General features: G+C 37.4%; 2 protein-coding genes across 2 annotated transcripts; one reads left to right on the forward strand and one right to left on the reverse strand.

The window, feature by feature from the left end:
* The first annotated feature begins 124 nt into the window (after positions 1-124).
* LOC145464001 (PHD finger protein 12-like) lies at positions 125-15,010 on the forward strand. The gene is made up of 16 exons (XM_081447802.1): positions 125-464; positions 573-754; positions 1,941-2,016; positions 3,144-3,333; positions 4,132-4,198; positions 4,324-4,383; positions 4,822-4,954; positions 5,521-5,630; positions 5,940-6,003; positions 6,444-6,578; positions 7,105-8,167; positions 8,737-8,813; positions 9,650-9,731; positions 9,999-10,091; positions 11,190-11,272; positions 11,634-15,010. The coding sequence occupies exons 1-16, from the start codon at positions 423-425 to the stop codon at positions 12,072-12,074; spliced, it is 2,898 nt and encodes a 965-aa protein (XP_081303928.1). The 5' UTR covers positions 125-422; the 3' UTR covers positions 12,075-15,010.
* A 33-nt stretch (positions 15,011-15,043) lies between these two features.
* LOC145463899 (protein unc-119 homolog B-like) lies at positions 15,044-19,432 on the reverse strand. The gene is made up of 4 exons (XM_081447690.1): positions 18,927-19,432; positions 18,562-18,775; positions 18,085-18,257; positions 15,044-16,559 (listed from the first exon to the last, which is right to left on the reverse strand). Exons 1-4 carry the CDS (start codon positions 19,099-19,101, stop codon positions 16,453-16,455), a joined length of 669 nt encoding a protein of 222 aa, XP_081303816.1. The 5' UTR covers positions 19,102-19,432; the 3' UTR covers positions 15,044-16,452.
* Between the last annotated feature and the right edge of the window lie 552 nt (positions 19,433-19,984).

Genomic DNA, 19,984 nt, shown 5'->3' on the forward strand with positions numbered 1-19,984 from the left:
TGAGGAGAATTTATGAGCATTTCGTTCGCTCAGCGGTAACGTGCGAAGACAGCTGTTCATGCGCAGTAAATCTTCGGCGCATGCGCCTTCGATGTGACTAATTTTGTTCTTCTGTTTTTCGAGGGTAGAAGAGGGTTTTCTCTTACTTACTGGGCATTTTTGTCATAATCTTGCAATTTTGACAAACTTCTTTACGTCCTCTTAGAAAGCAACGGCTCAGCCACCAGTGGGCTGAGTTTAAAGAAATTTTGGTGGTCAGGGGCTTAGAAAATGCCCCTCTTTTCGGAACAACTGGAGGGCGGCAATTTGTTCGAACTGTTCCCCTAAGTTGGAATTTCGCGCACAGAAAAAAAAACAAGCTCTATTTTCTCCGTGAATGTACGGAAGATAATTGTTTAAGAAGTTGTTGAGGTGCTTGGAAAATGGATTACGACCACTTGGATCCAGAAGGAAGTTTGATGGATGTGCGTAGAATCTTGTAGTTCCTCTCAACATTACTTCTCTTGAGAGGTATTCTTGCTTCGCTCTGCTTGTTTACCTTTAATGAATATCCATTTCTCTATAATTTACAGAGGATTCAAGCCCTTATCCAGCCTCCACAGTCAGAGGAATCAGGCAAAAGGATTAAAAAAGTGGACAAAGAAGCGCGGAAGCAGGGACGTGCTGTCAACAACGACAACTGTGATAGTTGTGGCGAGGGAGGCGATTTGCTCTGCTGCGACCGTTGTCCTTGTGCTTTTCATTTGACTTGCTGGTTAGTTTAATTTGAATATTCACTAGAAATACCGATTAGGTTGATTTCTAAGGATTGATCCGCTTTTTGGAGCCAAGTTGAGCTTTTCGGTCTTGACTTTCCAATAGTCGGGCCTTGTTCAATGCAAGAAGTCCAGATAAAAAGCTTAATTTAACGCATTTACACACCCGCTAGCAGTGACAGCTTATGTTAATTATTCCAGTTTTCATCTTGAAGCTGCGATAAAAAACTTGTTGGTCGAGGCACATTTTAATCGTAGTGATTTCTTGGAAACTGCAGTATCTTTGTCCATTTTGATTCTCTCGAGTACGCGAAAAAGCAACCTGTACATCCTTTTGTTTACCCTGGTACGATTTCCCGTCACTAAACTTTCAACGAAATAGTTACTTTTGGATTCGTTAATTCTTATTCCTTTGCTGTTTGTAATTTATGTCAAGCGTCTTCCGTTTCATTGTTTACAAGACCAAATGAACCACTTGTCATTTTTCCTCGAGTAACGTTTTGCGAAGCCCTAACATTTTATAAGGCTCATGAGCGATTTCACAATCTGTTATTTAAGAAGTTTTATTTGAACTTAATACTCTGAAAGCTGTTATCACAGTGAACAAAAGATTCAAAGCTTGGTTTCAAAATGGTTTATTGTAGATTTGACTATAATAAAGGAAAAGTTCCACAAGGGTACAATGCTTGTAAATTTGGGAATAAATGTGAAAAAAATAAGGGTGCAGTTCCTTTCTGACAATGGATTGGCTTTGCATAGTTTACATTTTCATGAGTAAAGCTACAAATACCGACCTTTTAGTTCAGGGAAACTTGATCTTGTTTATTTCCTCTGTTTATCTATTCCTGCATTCTCACCACCAGGCCCGGGTACTCTAACAATCATTCTTTAAATCATAGGGTTTCTGATTTTGAATAAGGCATGTGCTAAGTTAGTACATCTTCAATTAGCTGTGTTAAGTGTGGCTTCTTGTTGTCAGCTTAAATCACAAAGTGGTGTTATAAATGTGCACTCTCATGGCTTACTTTCCCATTGTCACTTTTTCCCTTTTTTGGAAATTCCTAATATATGCACTATTATACCAATGGTGGCAGGTGAAGGAAGTATGAGAAAAGCCACATAATATAAAAGTTTTGATCATTCATGTCTCTACATATTTGTTGATTGTTGTGTTTTGTTTGTCAGTGATCCTCCTTTGGAAGAAGATGATATTCCAGACGGGGAATGGCTTTGTAATGAATGCAAAGCAATGCCCAAAGAGGTAGATGTTTGAACTAACTTGTGATAGTATATTTGTGATGTTGATTAATGTCTCCTGGGTGCAAGAAAGTGAAGGAAATTTGTAAGCTTGGCAAACAGATCGCCTTTCGTCTTTTTTGTTTCCAAACTAGACTGTGTAAGAGTGTTTACTCAGGCTTTGTATTGCAATGTCAAATCATTTCTACAAGTATTGAACGCAATAAAAACAAGTACAAGAATAAGGATATTTAGCACTAGTTAAGCTGAGATATATGCTATTAATTCAAGTTGCTTTGTTGAGTATCCTCTTTATCCAATTGCTTGTTGTTTGCCTCTCTTTCGAAGTTCTGTTTTTGAAGATTCTTGATTTTTTCAACATCTGAGTTGTTCGTGAGAACTAGGTTATACTTTGCTAATTTGGGTAGTTCTCTAGCTAATGAATTTGTAGGTGAGATGAGCGTATAAGGCATGTTTCTTTCCAAAACTTTGTGTTCACGAAACGTATCCTCTGTAAATTAGGTTGTTTGTGAAGAGCAAGCACACAATTTGCAGGTTGTTGCTATTCCCATCCCTAGTTTCCACGCTCTCTGCTAGGAACACCTGGCACCGTACTATGACCCCCTTTTGGTGACCAAGAAAAAGAATGGCCTGCATTTTATGACTTGGGCTTTCCTATGGAAGCCCGAGTAATACCTGTGATTAGCTATTCCATAAATAAAGCTTCCTAAATATTTTTAGGTATGGTTAAATCTAATCACCACAAAGATTAGTATCTATACATTTGTCACTTGACAAAGTTGTGATCAAAACTTTCTGTTCTCCTGGATTTAAACTGTCAAATCAAATTCCAAAAACTGTAGAAGGCACCTCATGAGATACCTAGGCTATTTACAATTTCTCACAAGCAAACCTGTTTAGGAACTTCGCTTATTGACAATATCAGTGTTTATTTACACAGCAGATGTGTTAAAACCAGGGATGTTAAATTTTCTGCAAAAAAATAAACTTGTATAGTAATAAATATGGTAAGAACATGATCACACTGATATGTGCTTTGGACGACATAAATACTGCAGTGTGAGGAGGTAATTAAATAATAACATAAATTTAGAGGAATGTTTCTGAAATGACTTCTTGTGTTTTCTATAGGAGGAGGAAAGCAACCAAAAAGACCATGTAAATGATGGTGGACATGAGGTTCATTCAATGCCAGCTGCTAAACATGTTGAGAATTCAAAATCAGAATCTCCTTTTTCCACGCTGGTAAAAATGACAACTGGGAAAAATCCAACCACATTTTCTCTTCCACCGGAACTCAAATGCAACACTTACTTTCCAGGCAAGTCTAATTCAGGCGAAAATTACATTTCAGTCTGTATGAGTGCTTTCATGCATGATCATTGGTTAATAAGCACTTAATAACTAGCCCCAAGGGCAACAGTGAATTTTGTTTCAAACAAAAACTCACTGTTTCCTGTGGGCCAGTCATTACGTGCTTTGTTGTACCTCCTAACTCAAGTATAAAGCAAAAGTTTTGTGAAAACAGTATTTGCTTAATGCCAGCTGGTAGACAATGTGATTTGAAAGTTCAAGTTGTCGTTTCCCTAGGGAGTTAGTGAGTTTTGACCCATGACTTGTAGCATGCTCTCCTCCACTTGAATTTCAAACATATTTGAGTTGGGATGTATAACAAAGAATTTTGTTGTGCAAGTATGATTTATCATTGAGAGTTTCCTTATTTACTAGTCATGTGCTTGAAGGAATTGGAGGTGCACTCTATCTATGGAAATATTTGAAATTTTCTTTGGCATGTTACCTCTCATTGAGGCCTAGTGACAGGTCAGGCAAGTGTTGTTTTAGGGGAAACTGTAAAGGAATTTAGTATGTTCTCAGGGAAATTCTAAGGCCCTTAAAGTCAAGGAGGAGGTTATGGTGTGTTGCTGACAATGATTGTCTTTTTATGTCAATAAAAATTGTGCCAAAAAATAAATTAAAGTAAATTTGATTTGATCATTTGATTTGTCTTATTCTGGCCACTGGAAATATTTTTCTTAGTCAGTGAAAATTCAGGTTATAGAGTTTGATAAGTTTTTGTAGTAGCACTTTTAAATGTACTTATATTCTGTTGTGTCTTTAGGTGACAGAAAGAGGAAAAATAGCACAGAGGAAAAAGCAGTTCCCATGAAGAATGGGAAAAGGTTCATGTAAGTGTTGATAGGAATTCCGTGTAGTTTGAGTAAAAGAGACATTGTACGAAAAACCTTTGTCAAATTCAGCCATCACAAAGCCAGCAAGAACAGTAATCTTAGTTATTCTTGCTTGTCTACAGAAATGGTGATGAGGAAGAACATGCTATACCACCTGGGCGACTTTGCTTTGCTTGTAGTAGGTAAGGTACAGTATTTATTAACCCCATTTATAAGCTTTCAATAACCAAATTCTTCTCACTGATATCTATACCTATTTCATATTGGTATAAATCTGCTACCGTCCTATCATGAATGCTGTTCTCTGATTGGCTATGCTACTCACTATCTATTCTGTTGTAGAAAGCGAGTAGTGTAGAAGAGTTTGCTTGTTAACAAAATGATGGCCACTTCTTTACATTTTTGAAGTGTCTGTGAAGAGGATTTATAAAAAGTTTTGAATGACTAGTAGATTTATACTAAAACAATTAGATTATTTGCACTTGATTTCTATGTGTGGTAGTGATAGAAATCTCAAGCTCATAATCTAATTGTGGACATTAAAAATAGACTTGTGAGGATTTGATCAAGAGATCAGATTTAAAATTGAATTAATGGTAAATTTTCTTTTGTTTTTGTAGGAGTGAACTGGCTGGCCGGCTTGTTCATTGTGACTTCTGTCCTTTAGCATTTCACATGGATTGTGTTAATCCTCCGCTCACGACAGTGCCGAGTGGCATGTGGATGTGTCCAAATCATGCTGAGCATGCTGAGGTACATGTACTATCCTCTTGTTAGGTCTGTTTGTACAGTGATTTTGTCAAATGCTCTTTTCTATCTGAGGTCTTTCGAATTTCAGTGAAATACTTTTGGATAGTTACTAGGAAAGTGTAATGGCTAATGCTTAGCACTCCCAGTCAAAAAGCCCAGAATCAAACCTGGTCTTGTGGTTCATGTGTTGTGTACTTAGAGCTGTCATGAATCAAGTTTTGACTCACCTGTAGCCTTGGTCTTCACACCCATAGCAAACCTTTTACTTTATGTGTGCACTGTATCAACTTCAGGAAAGTTTACCCATAACATCACAGGTGCATCAAGCATACTCAGCTGTGATGGGTGTTCTGGGTTAGCGCCCCTATTGGCCCTGCTTGTGTACTAATAAGTAAGATGCGAAGATCACACAGGTCTTATCACCCCCAGGAGCATAAATTGACACTGACAAATATTGTTGGGGCAACTTGATAGAAATGTTGGTACATACTGTCCAACAGCAATAAATTTCATTCTAGCTCCATTTATATCTCTGTTTAATTGATGAATTCTCTTATCCTTTGTTTTAGCCTGGGCTTCGCGACCCTCGTTTCAGCAAAAGAGTACAAGCATATAATGACTTGAGAAGTAATATATCCCAACACACGATAAAGATGAATTTCCTTCAGCGAGTGCACAGGTATTTCACAAAACTCCTTACTTCATATACATGTATATCAGCCTGATTAGCACCAATGATGCAAACATAAGTCCAATCACTCGTCTTTACAAACACTGAAAAATGCAAAGTCAAATATTTAAATATTTTGTTTCATGCACTGATTTTGTTTTCATTGTGGAAAAAAGGACTCTTGTGCTCTCCATATTTGTAGGAATTGCTGGTTTAATTTGTCGCTACTGAAAACCAGGTTTTACTGTGCAGCTGACTTGCCAGCAAAATAACTTCATGTTTTTCATGTTTTTTTTTTTTTTTTATTGTGAATGTCAGATTAAAGAAGCATCCTTCCTTTAAAAGAAAAGCATTCCTTCCAACAAGAAGAAGAGCAACTTTGGTGAGTGTGTTTGTGTTTGTAAAGGAGACAGTGATTTTTGCTGGATACTGGTTACTTTTCACAACTCTGGAGAACCAATTCAGAATATGCTCCTTTTCTTCTTGGATCAGTGTGCTATAATAATTAATGATAGCAAACTGATCCAAGAAGAAAAGGAGCATATTCTGAATTGTTTCTCCAGAGTTGTCAAAAGTAACCAGTATCCAGGAAAAATCACCATAATTATTAATTATTATATCGTAATTTTTTTGATAAGTTGTTGTGTTGTCCTGCCACTTTGATAATGAGTGCAGAAATCCTCTTTCCCATCCCCCCCCCCCACCCCCCACAATCATGGTTTGGCCTACCCTGAATTACTTTCCTGTGCTGAGAATATTCTTCCTTTGAGATGTTCAAGAATACCTTTGAACTCTAGGTTCAACTGGTTGTGTTTACTGTAGGTTCCACAAGCCATCAAAGACCATTATAACTCTCCACCAGTCCGACTGCTTCCAGAACACGTCAAGAAGATGCAGGAACCCCTACCATTACACTCAATGCCTCTCAATACACCAACTGCCGAGGAGCAGGAAGAGGTAAGGCTAAGGATGGCCAAGACGGTGGGATGAGATACATGCAGATAACAGGGATGTCATATCTTAACCTGAACCAACAGCAGGGTCCAAAAAACAGTGCCGTCCCATTGTCCCCAACCGGTAGATTTTCCTTCTGGGCAAGTAACTTTTCATTCTCACTTCCCCGATGGGCAAGGGATCAGGCAAGTTGTCTGCCAGCTAAATCATTAAAACAGCAAACTAAGACTTGCCCAGGGCAAGTAAAATTTGAGGGCTGTTTGTCCCAAGGGCAAGCTTGAATTCAAGTTTTTTTCAAGCCCTGACCAGTGTTAATTCTAGTGGGAAGATTTTAAGCTCTGGGCTTATAACTAGTATGTTGTGGTAGGTCTTTGAGCTTGCATTTACCGCTCTGATATACTCATCAATACGAGGGCAAATGAAAAAATTGGATTTGCGATTTTGTGGAGATGTAAAAATTATGTTGTTGTTGAAGTGATTTTCACTCTTTTCATCAAACATCTAATTATTGTTTTCTTTGTATTTTCAGTGGCTAAAGTGTGTGATAAGCCTTCAATGTGGCATTGCTAAACATCTGACACAGCCATCTGTGAACAAAACTTTGATTTCCAGTCATGTGGAAACATCTTCTGTGAAAGGAGAAACATCAAATTCAAGTACACACTCATCATCTTCAACATCAGTCCATTCTTCAAGTACTGGAACAGGGAAAGAATCAGTGTTAAATGGTCTGACCTCGAAGTCAGACTTACCTAATCACGTTTCTGCATCACCAGCAAGTAGCAGTGTGCAAAATGCTTGCATAAGTAGAGTTGTGACCACTACGATTACCACCACCAGCGGCGGAAAAACAGTAACAAAACCACTGACAATACTCTATGCGTCTCCGTCAAAATTACAGACTCACATGAATGGACCCCTTAATACAAAGTCAGTTGCAAGTTCAGGGAACCCTGTCAATGTTTGTGCTGTATCATCGACTCATTTACCTTCACAAGTTCTTGTTAAACAGGAACCTAAAACTGTCGAAAAACAGCTAGCGTGTAGTGACTTGACCCAGTTAAGTGCTGATTGCAAACAGTTGTCTAGTGACACTGCAAAATTAATCAGCGATATTGGGCATTTTAACAATGTCAAAGCAAAAATCGCGACGGACACTATAAAAACAGTGGCAGTCTCATCGTCTAGTTCTGTAATGAACACTACGGTTAGTGCTGCAACCAGAACAATTTCTACTGTCACTGCAGCTGGATCAAGTGGCACCAGCATAACAAAAGTTGCTTCGTCGACTCCGACAAAACTTATAGTACTCACTAGTACAAACAGTGGAAACATAATTAAGACAATTGCTACTGCTGGGCTGTCTGCAGCTGGTACTGGGCAAATCCCAGGTGGTAGCATAGTGACATTAGGAGCACCAGGAAGCGCTGCAAATGTCAATCCAGTTAAAATTGGAACTGTCAATGCCTCAACACCAGTTTCAATAGGTTCAAGTCCTAACAAAGTTAACCAGGCAGCTGCTGCGACATCCATGGCAACTGCTAATGCCATAAACAGTATCTGTGCTGCAGCTGGAGTTGACGCATTCAATGGTCAGTATTGTCTCTTGTTAATTCCCTTTGAGGATCTCACTTTATAGTTGAGTGTCAAGAGAGAGCTTGTGTGTTGATCTTTGTTGTGTAAGGACTCTCTTAAAAGCTTGATCATCATCTTTGTGGCATGTTCTTTGGCAAGATAATTGTTTTGTTTGGATACATATGTAGTACGCCTCTCTCTCATTAAGTCAAGGGAATCCAGTGGGGACAATTGGCTAACTCTGATACTGCTGATGGGGAAAAGATGGTGACTGTAATAATCATAAACTTAATAATGATAAGCTTTATTTATATGTCTGAAGGATTTAACTCCATGTGAGTATTTTCATGAGGCTACATTAACGTAACCAAATGGTTAGAAAAAGTTTCAATATCTGTAACAAATTTGCAAAAAATTGTTGATTTTCACCTTATCAATTTAAGGTCAGAAATCAAAAGGGTAATATTTTAGTGTTCAAACAGTAACACGATTTATATTTGTTTGATTTATTTGTTTGAGGTTATTTAGTCACTGTATGGTAGATAGTTTCAGTTTTTGTGAACTGAGTTCTTTCTGTCAGAAACAGAGTTGGCCAAGTTGGATCCAAGGCTCATTCAAGTGTTGGCCTATCAAAGGCTCCAGCAGCTCCTCACACAGACCAAGGTAGTTAGATTTTTTTTGCTTAAAATGTTAATTCTCCTTCCTGGCATCCATACACTTTTTTAATGTTCGTTCTGAGAATTTGACAATACACCATAAAAATTTTATATTCCCTACTTGATTATTTTCCTTATTCTCGTCACCTGTGTGCTTGGTAAGGTATAAGAAATGTAAGGAGAAATTTGATGTTGCGTGGTTTGAAAATTCAATGAATTTTTGACATTAAAGTTAAAATTTCCATGCAGTGGCAATTTAAAGCCCAATGGCCAAATTTATACAAGGGAAAATAATCCGTCTGAGACAAATTAGCAGTCTGAGATGGGTAATTCCTCTGCTTGACACGGATTAATCGTCTAGCTAATTGGTCTGTCAGCATGTCTTCTTGTGGTGACAGATGAATCAGTTGAAGACGAATTTGGCCACATAATTTGTCTAAACACCAGATTTATACCTATATGATTTATCCATCTGAGACAGATAAATCTTGGATTGATAAATCATCTCGTAATATACTGGTAAATTTGGCATTGGATAATAATATTCATCTCTAGTATTAATTTGGCCAATGTTAAGCCCCGGCCAAATGATCATTGCAACATGTCAATGCAACATATCGCAACATTGTTGGGCGCAACATGTTGCGTGCGTTTGGCCACCGTGTTGTGATGTGCTGCGACATGTTGGGTGTTTTTGGCTCAAATTTGACTATTTTCAAACTTGAGCCGACAACACCCAACATAGCGCAACACATCGCAACACGGTGGCCAAACGCACGCAACATGTTGCGATTGTTTGGCTGGGGCTTTAGATTTACTAAGTTTTTGTTTTATCAATTGCAGCCTGTTCCCCCAAGCCCAGGAGCAGCTAGAAAAATTTCTTTCAATGGCTTAAAAGAAACAATAGTTCTCCCTCAACAAGCTGGTAAGTAATCAGGGAATCAAAAAATGGTGTGCTTAAAGTAATTCTTGTCAAGTCAAAGTGGCTGTGTATACATAGTCAAATGTGTTTTGGATTATAACCTGGAGTGTATCCTTTCTTGCTGAATATGACGGCAAAGTTGAAAGTAATCTCTATTAGATTATCTGCTTTGTTAGATGATAAATTTACAATAATTATTTACAATAGAGTTGTTGCGCTTTGTTCTGCTTCTGACAGTGCTATTGATGTATAATGCATTTTCTCTTAAAGTTCCTGCAGGTAGATCCATAGCAGTGTTGTGTCCATTATCAGGGACTGGTCCTGTGTGTCCAATGATTCATAAGTGTCTGTCTTTGGGACAAGGTTTGTGGTTTATCACTTTCCTCTGCCATATTGTTCATCGTTGACAAAGATTTTGGTTGTTGTCTTAATGATGGCCATTTCTCATTAATGTATGAGTTGAAGAAGTCAAAGTATGATCTGTAGATGCGGTTGTTGACTTTTTAATTGGCTGACAAGTTTAAGAATTGTCAGATGATAGTATTAATATTGATCAAATTAACAGTAATAATGATGCTTCATATTGAATTCAATGAAGTTCACATTCAGCTATGCAAACTGTGGAATACTTAGGCTTATTTCATTCACTTAATAAATATGATTACAAATTTGGCATTCTAAGAAGATCAGTTAAAAGCTAAATAAAAAGTTAACAACAACAACAACAACCACCACCATTTTATTTTGCACAATAATACAGAGAATATCATACAGCAAAGAATACATTAAACTTAAATAAGCAAAAAAACTACTCAAAATAGTAAAAACTAAATGAGCTGAGTAGTTACAAGAGTTATTACACTGTAAATAGGTTGTAGGAAAAATAAAGAAAAGAAGAGGTAGAAAGAGAAAAATATGTATATAGATATAAATATAAAAGAAATATAAGTAGTAATAGTACTAGTTATAGACAGAGCATTGTTTAATTAAGAGCGATAGTACCTTAAAGAAAAAATACTAAGCTAGCATTAAGCATAAGAACTTAGAAATTGCTTAGTCAAGGTTTGTTTAGATAAAAAGTTTATCTCTTCATCCAGATTGTTCGAGATAGAAGGACCGGAGAAATGTAGATTGAATTTACCATAATTAGTTCTAATCTGATAGTTAAGCTTTCAAGGAACTCAAAATAGATCTACGAAATGAATGTTATGTATAAGGACTGCAATGAAAGAGCTGGCTTTGGCTCGTATCTCATGGAGTGAAACCCAAAAGGCAACACAGAACCAGCCCAGTTGGAGGAATAGTGTGAAGGCGTTATGCATCACTTGGCTTGAAAAGGACAAATGACGATGTTGATGATGATGACACTTTTGGGAAGATGCAGTGATATTACATGTACTATTAAAATTCCTTCCTGACAAAAGGTTTTGAGTATTCTGTTTGCTTTCTTTTTTTTTTTAGGTCCAGATATGGATGTTTGTCTTCAAGAATATGGACATTGCAACTTCATTTCTGAAAAGCATTGTTCTATATTTTATGATGAGGTACTGCTCAGATATGTAGTGGCAGGACAAAGTATATCTGTAGGCATTATTTGGATCCAGCATTTTAGGAGTGTTTATGTCCAGGACTTAAAAGTGCTGGGCAAGGATTTATTAGTTCCTTTGATGCACCATAAAATCTGAGTCTCTTGAATCAGTGATCCAGATGATCGCAAAGAAATGCACTCTTTAAGATGCCATACTGATATTTATGCCATGCACTGTAGGTGCATTGAAAGTTTGAATCAATAAACACGTCTGCAATTCTTGTTTGAAATGTAAGACGGAGGTCCTGAATGTACGCAGAAATTGTAGACCTTCTTTACAACTCACTGTAATAATTTTGTATTATTTCTTTCCACAGACATCAAAACAGTATGAACTTATAAACTACAGCGAACATGGAACATACGTAGACAACGTCTTATACTCTTGTGACTTTTCTGATAAAATCAACAGACATGTTGTGTCTTCAAAGGATCTTGACCCTTCCAAAGTCAGCAAAAACAAATTGCTTGCTGCTGCACAAGTGAGACAAAACTCCAAACCAAAAGGATCTCGAAGAACTGTTGGTCTTGGTGTGCAAAAGATCGTCAAAGCTTGTAACTGTACTACTAGTAGTTCAAACCTGATTGGTGGCAGTGGTGCAGGATGGGAAGGCACAGCCCTGTTGCATCATGGGAGTTACATAAAGCTTGGTTGTGCACAGTTTGTTTTCAGTATTACAAGTCAAGCAACAAAGTTGCCATCAAGCGGCAAAGCTAGTAGTAGTTGTAGCAGTGAGAAAAAACCTGTTGTGTCATGATGAATGTTGAGGTTCTTTGGGTTGTGTGGTTTCTATATGTGTGATGTGCATCTGCAACTTCAAATGGAGTTTATGTTTCATCATTCTATTAGGCTGACTTGACCTTTTGTGGTTACAGGTATTTTAAAAAAGAAAATGGTCAGTTAAAAACCAAAAATATCAGTTTTATTCTATGCTACTTCATGGAGAAAATAGCCATTAGCTTCATCTCGTACCTCAGTCACAGAAATAAGGCCATCTTGTAGGGCTTGGATTGAATATCATTTTAATTTCTATCGGTAAGTAGTTTCCCCAAGGTTTGGTTGCTAAAACTTTCTTCAGTTAAACCGTGGTGGTAAATGGAACTTTTATGCTTAAATAATTTTAGATTCAAAGAAATCCTCAGTAGAGATTTGATGCTCACTGTAATGTTGATAAGAATGTTTTAGCTATTGGCAACATCCTGTAAAGATGCAAAGTGGTTTAAACAAAAATGTTATCCGTTAGTTTTTCAATATTTCTGGTATTAGACCAGTTACTTAAGATTCTTGGATAGAGAAAATTGGTACAAAAAAGTTTGTATGAGGCACCAAATGGTATAGTTTCCTTGATGTTCAATTCAACCCCTACAAACATATAACAAGAGCATGACAAGTTTAGCAGCATTTAATTCATGGTTCGGAGAAGCAGTGTGCTGCCTTGTGGAAACCCAGGTTGTATCGTGCTGGCAGTGTACACGATGAAGGACTCTACATGAAGTTGAACAGACAAAATTAAGGGACAAAGTGCCTGTGTTTCATATGGCCAGCATATAATTACTGAGAACAATATTTCATGGGACAGGCACAGAAAGTGGCTGGTATTTTTATACTGTAGGTATGCATAGGTAATATAGGTCAACAGAACTGTAAATGAGATTTTTATACCTTGATGTCAAGACTTTTTAGAAAAGTATTAATAATTTTATTCTTGTATCATCATTCTATTTAAGACAGGGATGGACAAAATATTTATTACTTGTACAGTTGTCGTGTCCATTGTTGTCTTACAGCTCACAAGTTCAGTTTTGTGATGCTAATGCATGTTAAACTTCAAAATGCTGATTGATGAAAGATGGTTGTTGTAATTAGCTAATGATGAACTGTAGATACATGGAAGTGATCTATGTACAAAAGAATGCACTCATCTCAGATTTATACACATTCCTGTAAAGAATGACCTTATTAAAACCCTTTGAGTGTTTAAAATATCAACATACATTGTACAAACTCTCCTCAATAGTTTCTATACATTTCTCATATTATCAGTTGGGAGAATGTGGAAACATTAAGCCCCCTTGGGTGATCATTTCATTAATTTTCCTTGAGCTGTTAGCTAAATATGTTTGAACTTGTCATGGGAAATTCAATTCTGGTCTCTCTTGGGTCAATGGGTTTTACTGAGTTTTAGTTTTGGCTACCAACCTCTTACTTACCAAGGGCAAGCGCCATACAGGAGAATGTTGGCTTGACGCTGTGGCAGTATGGACTGAGTGTAGAAAAGACTAAAACAACCGAGGGTCAATATTCCCCAGTATGGCTTGAGCAAGCTAGGTTAGTTATAGTTTATTATATGGCACTCTAATTTGAAATTGCAGGCTTTCAAAAACAAAAAAATACACGGCTTATGACCGTTTCCTTGGAAACAGTCTGTGCATATGGGTTATTGACCAAGCATGAGGTCAAGATGGCTTGGTATTGGCCAAGCCCTCTCTTTGTGTGGTTATGGACCAAGACAGAGTTGAGCTCCATAAACTCAAAAAAAGAACAAGGCCAAAATCCAGCCAAATTGTCAGACTGAAAAACGTTGGTCAATAAAGGATTTATTTTATGGCTTTCAGGCAAATTTTTCTTGAGGGATACGGCGGGCTATCTTGCCCACTCGGGCGTCCAATCACGCCACAGGATTTGGTTCATCTTGCCCACACAAGCTAACCATATAATAAGGCAAATAGCAAGAAAGAACTTATCACAACACTTGGATTTACCTCAAGACTACCTTCCCCTATAATAATTTCAAAGAACACATCCAAATCACTTATTCCCTATTTTCATGGTAACAGTGGGCAGAGGCTAATAATTATTGAGGGGGTTTCTTCAGGAGTGTAGTTAAGTTGAAGAAATACTTGGGGAATTTTGTGTGGAGTTGTAATTGGTCAGGTGTCCTACCTAGTTTTTAAAAACCCTCACTTTGTTCCAGTCAGAGTATCATGATGAATAGCATTTGGCTTGTTGTTTTATTAGAGCATCAGAATATTGTTCATCTGGTTAGAAAATGGACTTACATTGTTCAGCAATAACATACACACCCCAGGCTTGGAACGTTCTGTACAAAGATGAAATTCTTTACTGAGTGTAATACATGCTTGAAAGAGTTAACACCCAGAATTTGGTAATTATTTAAAGGGTGACTACCTTACTATACTAAGCATAACCTAATAGACATATTTTCAGTGACAAAACCTAAATAGAATGGTCTAGTTTTGTTACAAGTTGGTATACAAGTGCACATAAGTTATGCAGAGTTGTAACAGGTATTTTTGTACAATGTTGCGATGTCAAAGTGAAAGTCTTTCTGTCTTGTAAGGATCACTAAAACTACAATTTGTTGTCCCTTCGACAAGTTACGTAATACCTTCATCTTTGTGTTCTACAAGCATTTTCGTTCAAGTGAATGTACCCAGACATGTTAGCACCATTTTGACAAAGCAGAAGTAACATTGTAGTGACAGTGAAAGCCATATAGTTACTGATTGCCTTTGTTCTTGTAAGAGAGTTATTTCTCTCAAGTGGAAGGGTTGAACAAAAATAGTGGGGTTTGGGGTATTGGTAGGTAGTGTTTTACATATTATCTTGGTATTTTATTTTGGGCATAATAGTGAGACCAAAGAATCAAGCACTATGTCAGAAAATAGTGACAAAAGCCCCCCCCCCCCCCCCCCCAAAAAAAAAAGAAAACTGGGCACCATGCAGTCACTTGACTGCAATGTACACAGCACGTGCCAGCAGGTTTGTGAATTCATCCCTCTTGTCTTTTCCTACATCAGAGTGAGATTTTTATTACTAGAAATCTCATTTAGTGTTAACCACATTGAGGTGTTGCTCATGCTTCAACATAAAATGTTACGGCAAAATAATTATGAGCTTCTTAATGCAAACATGGCACATAATAGCAACTCCTTCAGCAAGCATTATAGTGAGATTTTTAGAGCATCAACTGCATTATAGTGAGAGATTTGACTGTAATGTGTCAAGCTTTAGAGGATTTATTGTTATAGAGTATTTTCTGCACACCCCTTGGGGAGGGGGTACTCCCTTTTCTGGGCTATATAGGTAATAATGTGCAGCCCCAAGGGAAGGGTTTTTCAGCTGTTAGGGTATCAGTTTGGGCCATTTTGGTCATAAATAGGGTAAGGTTTTTGCACACTAGTCTTGAATTGGGAACTTTTTTAGAAGCTACTTTTTCATCACTATTCAGTAAGACCATCAACTAAAGCCCTTCTCAAATTATATTTACGGCAATTTAACATTGGTCTTAACTAGGGAACTAATTATAAGGCAGGTCTGAAACGGGGTATTGATATAACGGTCGGGTCATAAATTGCGTAGGCAGAAGTGCAGATTTTGGTCATAAATTGGGTAAGGATTTTGGGAAGTGGGCTGCACAACCCAACCCAACCTGTGATCTGGGGATGGGGATTGGGATAGAAATAAAAACATTTTCAATCCAACAATGTATTTTTCTTGGCTTATGTTCACAATACAGGCTCACTTGGTTAACATTGAGGGATTACACAAAACGTATCTTCAAGCTGCTTAAACATAAGTCAAATTTTGCGGATTTGACTTAATATGCCCTAGATCAACTATAGTTGCTTGTTTTACAAACATGCAATGCCAGCACAGAGGATTGGATTGTTTTTTACAAAAATGGAATTATTCCTGATGGCAAATTACACCTCCCAAAACATTTTGTTTGTTTTGATTGAATAAATTGTGAAATAATAATATATAACATAGCAAGTAATACAAGCTACACCTGTTCTAGTTAACTGCAAAATTTACAGTAGCAATCAATTCTTTACTTCTCTTTACAATTTCAAAACAATTCAAGAAGGCAAGTAATGAGAGTACAAGCCCTGATCAAACCGTCTAATGAGGGGAAGACATGGCCCAACACAGAGAATTTATACAAAATGTGTGGAAAAGTAATGAGAGTTTTGATGTTGATTGATGTTGGCCATGGGACCAAGAGTTGATATTAAATCCTAAGAAAGCTTTTAATTTGTCTTTGATGAATGTTTATACAAGTCACTGTACACATCCAAGCACTAATTCTGATGTGATATTGCTTGAAAACGCTATCCATCGTATGCATAATCTGCTTTATTGTGCATGATGAGTTTGTTGTCCACAAAGTAAAAGCTATCTGACTTTGTTTCAAATGGATGATCAATCATTTCTTGCACTGTGAAAGAAAAGATCAAAGCAAATTACCATTAGGACAGTAATGTAACTGCATTCATTGTAAACAATTAAATCTCTGTCCTTGTCAGTACTCTTTATTATATGACAGAGAAAATTACTTCATTGTGATTGGCTGACAGCAGGCCAATTTATCGCTAATTCTTAATTGGCACTGCAGTGCAAATTAATGCACACGTGTTTGCAAATTTCTCAGACAAAATAAGTGAGTAAACGTATGAAAGCTTGAGCAATTATTAAGGATTTACACTACTTGTGGCTTTTGAAAATTCTTTCAAATTGCACTTGCCTAAAGGCTCATATTTGGAGAGAATTTTCAAATATTACTCGTAGTGTAAATCCAATTGCACTCGCATTCATACCATTACCTATACTTACTACTCAACAATAAAAATTAATAACTTACTTAAACCTAATCCATTTTATGCCCTGTAACACTTAAGGCAACTATTCTTTAATAGGTGGCACGTACTCCCAGGGGGTCACTTCACTTTTGTTCATATTCCCAGTCATAAGCAACCACTGCAGCCCCGCTACACAACATAAAACCCAAGGCTGTCCTATTATCCCAGAGAAGTAGGTACTCCCTACAATGGACTGTACTGGGAGGGTCTGCCTTAAAGTGGTCCTTTTTCAGGGTGGGGTATATGAAAGGGTAGGGTTTTCACAAGTTGAAGTATTGAAGAGAATAGCAAATACTTGTACAAATTTAGCTCTTACAGGTGTTTTTCAATAGCAATGGAGTCGTAATCAGAGGCGCAGAATGATATGATCAAGTGAAAATCAAACCAACAGAGTCAGAAGCAGAACACAGATTCTGCTTATGACTCAAATAAACCACAAGGAAAAAACTGCACTCAAAAAAGAAATAACATGAAATCTGTTAGCAGCATTTTCCTGTCTTTGTTTTGTTTAGTGCAACCCAAACTTGTTATCTAGTATATAGCAAGGCTCTAGTTAGAATATAAATTGCCAAGTAATTCAAGAAACGAAAATTTTGTTTTTTTATCCACTTCTCCTCAGATCAAACCAGTGTCATCTCTCCCCATTTTCAGTAAATATCTTTATGTAACCTGACATGAGTTTTTCATTTACATTCATTTGATGTGTTAATTTGTTTAAAATATTCTCTTTTAATAGAACCTCTCTGAACTCCTGCATTCAGATTCCGATTGGAATGGGCAAAATTTACCACCACTTGCTACTTGGTAAGTTCACAGTTTCCAAATCTAGACTAAACAAGTAAGTTTGTTTCTCTAAACAAACATTGAATACTGCCAAGTGGTTGATTGGATTATAAGCTGAGCAAAACGAAAACAGTTTTCATCTTATCACATTGTGATATTTGTCTAGTGAGCTTGAAGTATACATGTTTTTATCATTTTTGTTTCAAGTGTAATACGGACGTGTTATAAATATTAAAATGGGCGATCGAGTAATTATTATGTCGTGTTTAGATAAAAATAATTAAGCTTAAGCTTAGTTGTTAGCATATTTTGAATACTGACCTTCATCAATATGTAAGGCTGGAAATTCGTAGATATGTTCGCATGTGTTCTTGCTATTTGGAATGCAAAATCCAAACTCGAAATCGAAGTTTTTTAGCAATCGATCTCTGAAATAATGGCGCTCTATCATCCGAAAATTGTTGACTGCCTTGTCGCCTACAGTGAATTCAACACTGAAATAGAAAGAGAAGAAATGTGTATAGATCGGTAAAACAGGAAAGAAAAAAATAGAGATCATAAACCAGGTAATCTAGAAATTATGTATTAATGATTTTTAACAAAAAGACAATAAATTCAGCTACACCAGTTTAGGTATAAATATATGCGCATGCAATAAAACTTTTAATGTATTACTTAGTAAAAGTGTATCATTAAATGATCAGACAGACATATAAGAGTTTTTGAGAATTGAACATCGGAGCTAAGTGAATTTCCTGAGGCAGAAAACATGCAGTGAGCTAGAGAAAGTTTACTTACGTCGCTCCTACTGTTTTTAATTTCAAAAACTCCGGTGTGAATTTGTATCTTACAAATCGTCCGGCGTTTGGATCGTCGTCGTTGTCGAGAATTTCTTCGTCGATGTTATCAGGTTTAGCTATCTCAAAAAGCACTGTCCCTGTCTCCATATCGCGGATTTTGAAGCGCGTGAAGTCGATGCTGTATACATTTGCACCAGGTTCACAGAGGTAATCTGCAAATGAGACAAAGCAAGGGAAAACGCTTAGCATACAAATGACAATGAAGTTACAGTCAGCGACGAACTGTAACTTCACTGAACATGGCTACAATTTTGCCACTCGCCCTGGGTTACTTTTGCTGTAAACTAACTGCTCTCTGCTTACTTTCTGTGCATTTTTCCAACTTCAAGACGTCGTCCGGCGTAACGGCGTCCTTTTTCAGTAGTTCTTCTTCAGTTATTGTCTTTTTCGCCTTCGATTGCCTCGCCAAAAACCCGCCACCTTTCTTCTTGGCTCGACCCGCCGAATCTTCATTCGAATTGGACGATCTTCCACTCATGGTTATCCAAACAAGCAAAGCCTCCAGTACAAACCTGAGCAGCTCACTAGAAACTCTGCGTGACTGAAGAGAACAGGGAAAACAAATAACTCAATTTCACGAAGAGGAAAAGACTCGACCAAGCAAAGCCCGAAGGATACGAAAACGCACTCTTTTTGGTCAGCAGAATAGTTTCCTGTTACCATAGAAACGACGACGCAATAAATACAGAACGGAAGCCGTAAAAAATCCGCTTTTTTCGTCCACTGCCTTTGATCTTCGCTCGGCCTTCGCTATTTCTTCACCATTTTCCTATTTATTTTGATCACAGGGTCTGCTTGCTACTGAGGAGTTTTCCTCGTACAGTGCGTGACGTTAATTGGTAGATTTTCATGAATTACAAAAATTATACGTCATCAATTGTATTCGGAAAACCGTGCATCCATACGAGATCAAATGATAAATGCAAACAATTTTTTTCTACGTGAGCATGTCGTGAAGCATAGCATTTGGACCGGAAAATGGTCATTTCTTCTTTTAGTCCAGCCAAGACAAACCTTGGCTTGAATTTAAAGGAGCTCAGTCACGGTTTGTGCATAGTGAAAAGTTTAGCCTCAGTTTTTCAAATTCGTCGTTTGTAATCCTTGTTAATCTTCTCCATCCTTTGCCATCCTTGCTCCTTTATGGTTTATCATTATGTGTTTGGTGTTTTTCTATCTTATTAAACTGTTATTTTCAGGTTTCCTACCATACAGTGACTGAGCTCCTTTAAGATGCCTTCTCTGGTCACTAACCTACAGCGATCAAAATTTCCACAGCCCAGTTGGTCATCACCGGGCCCATAATATAATTATATGGGGTAAGCGGGGCGGGGGAGGGGGAGGGGGGGTAGGTGCGGGGCATA

This window comes from Orbicella franksi, chromosome 12, assembly GCF_964199315.1.
Source record: "Orbicella franksi chromosome 12, jaOrbFran1.1, whole genome shotgun sequence".
In the NCBI taxonomy this organism is placed as follows: domain Eukaryota; kingdom Metazoa; phylum Cnidaria; class Anthozoa; order Scleractinia; family Merulinidae; genus Orbicella; species Orbicella franksi.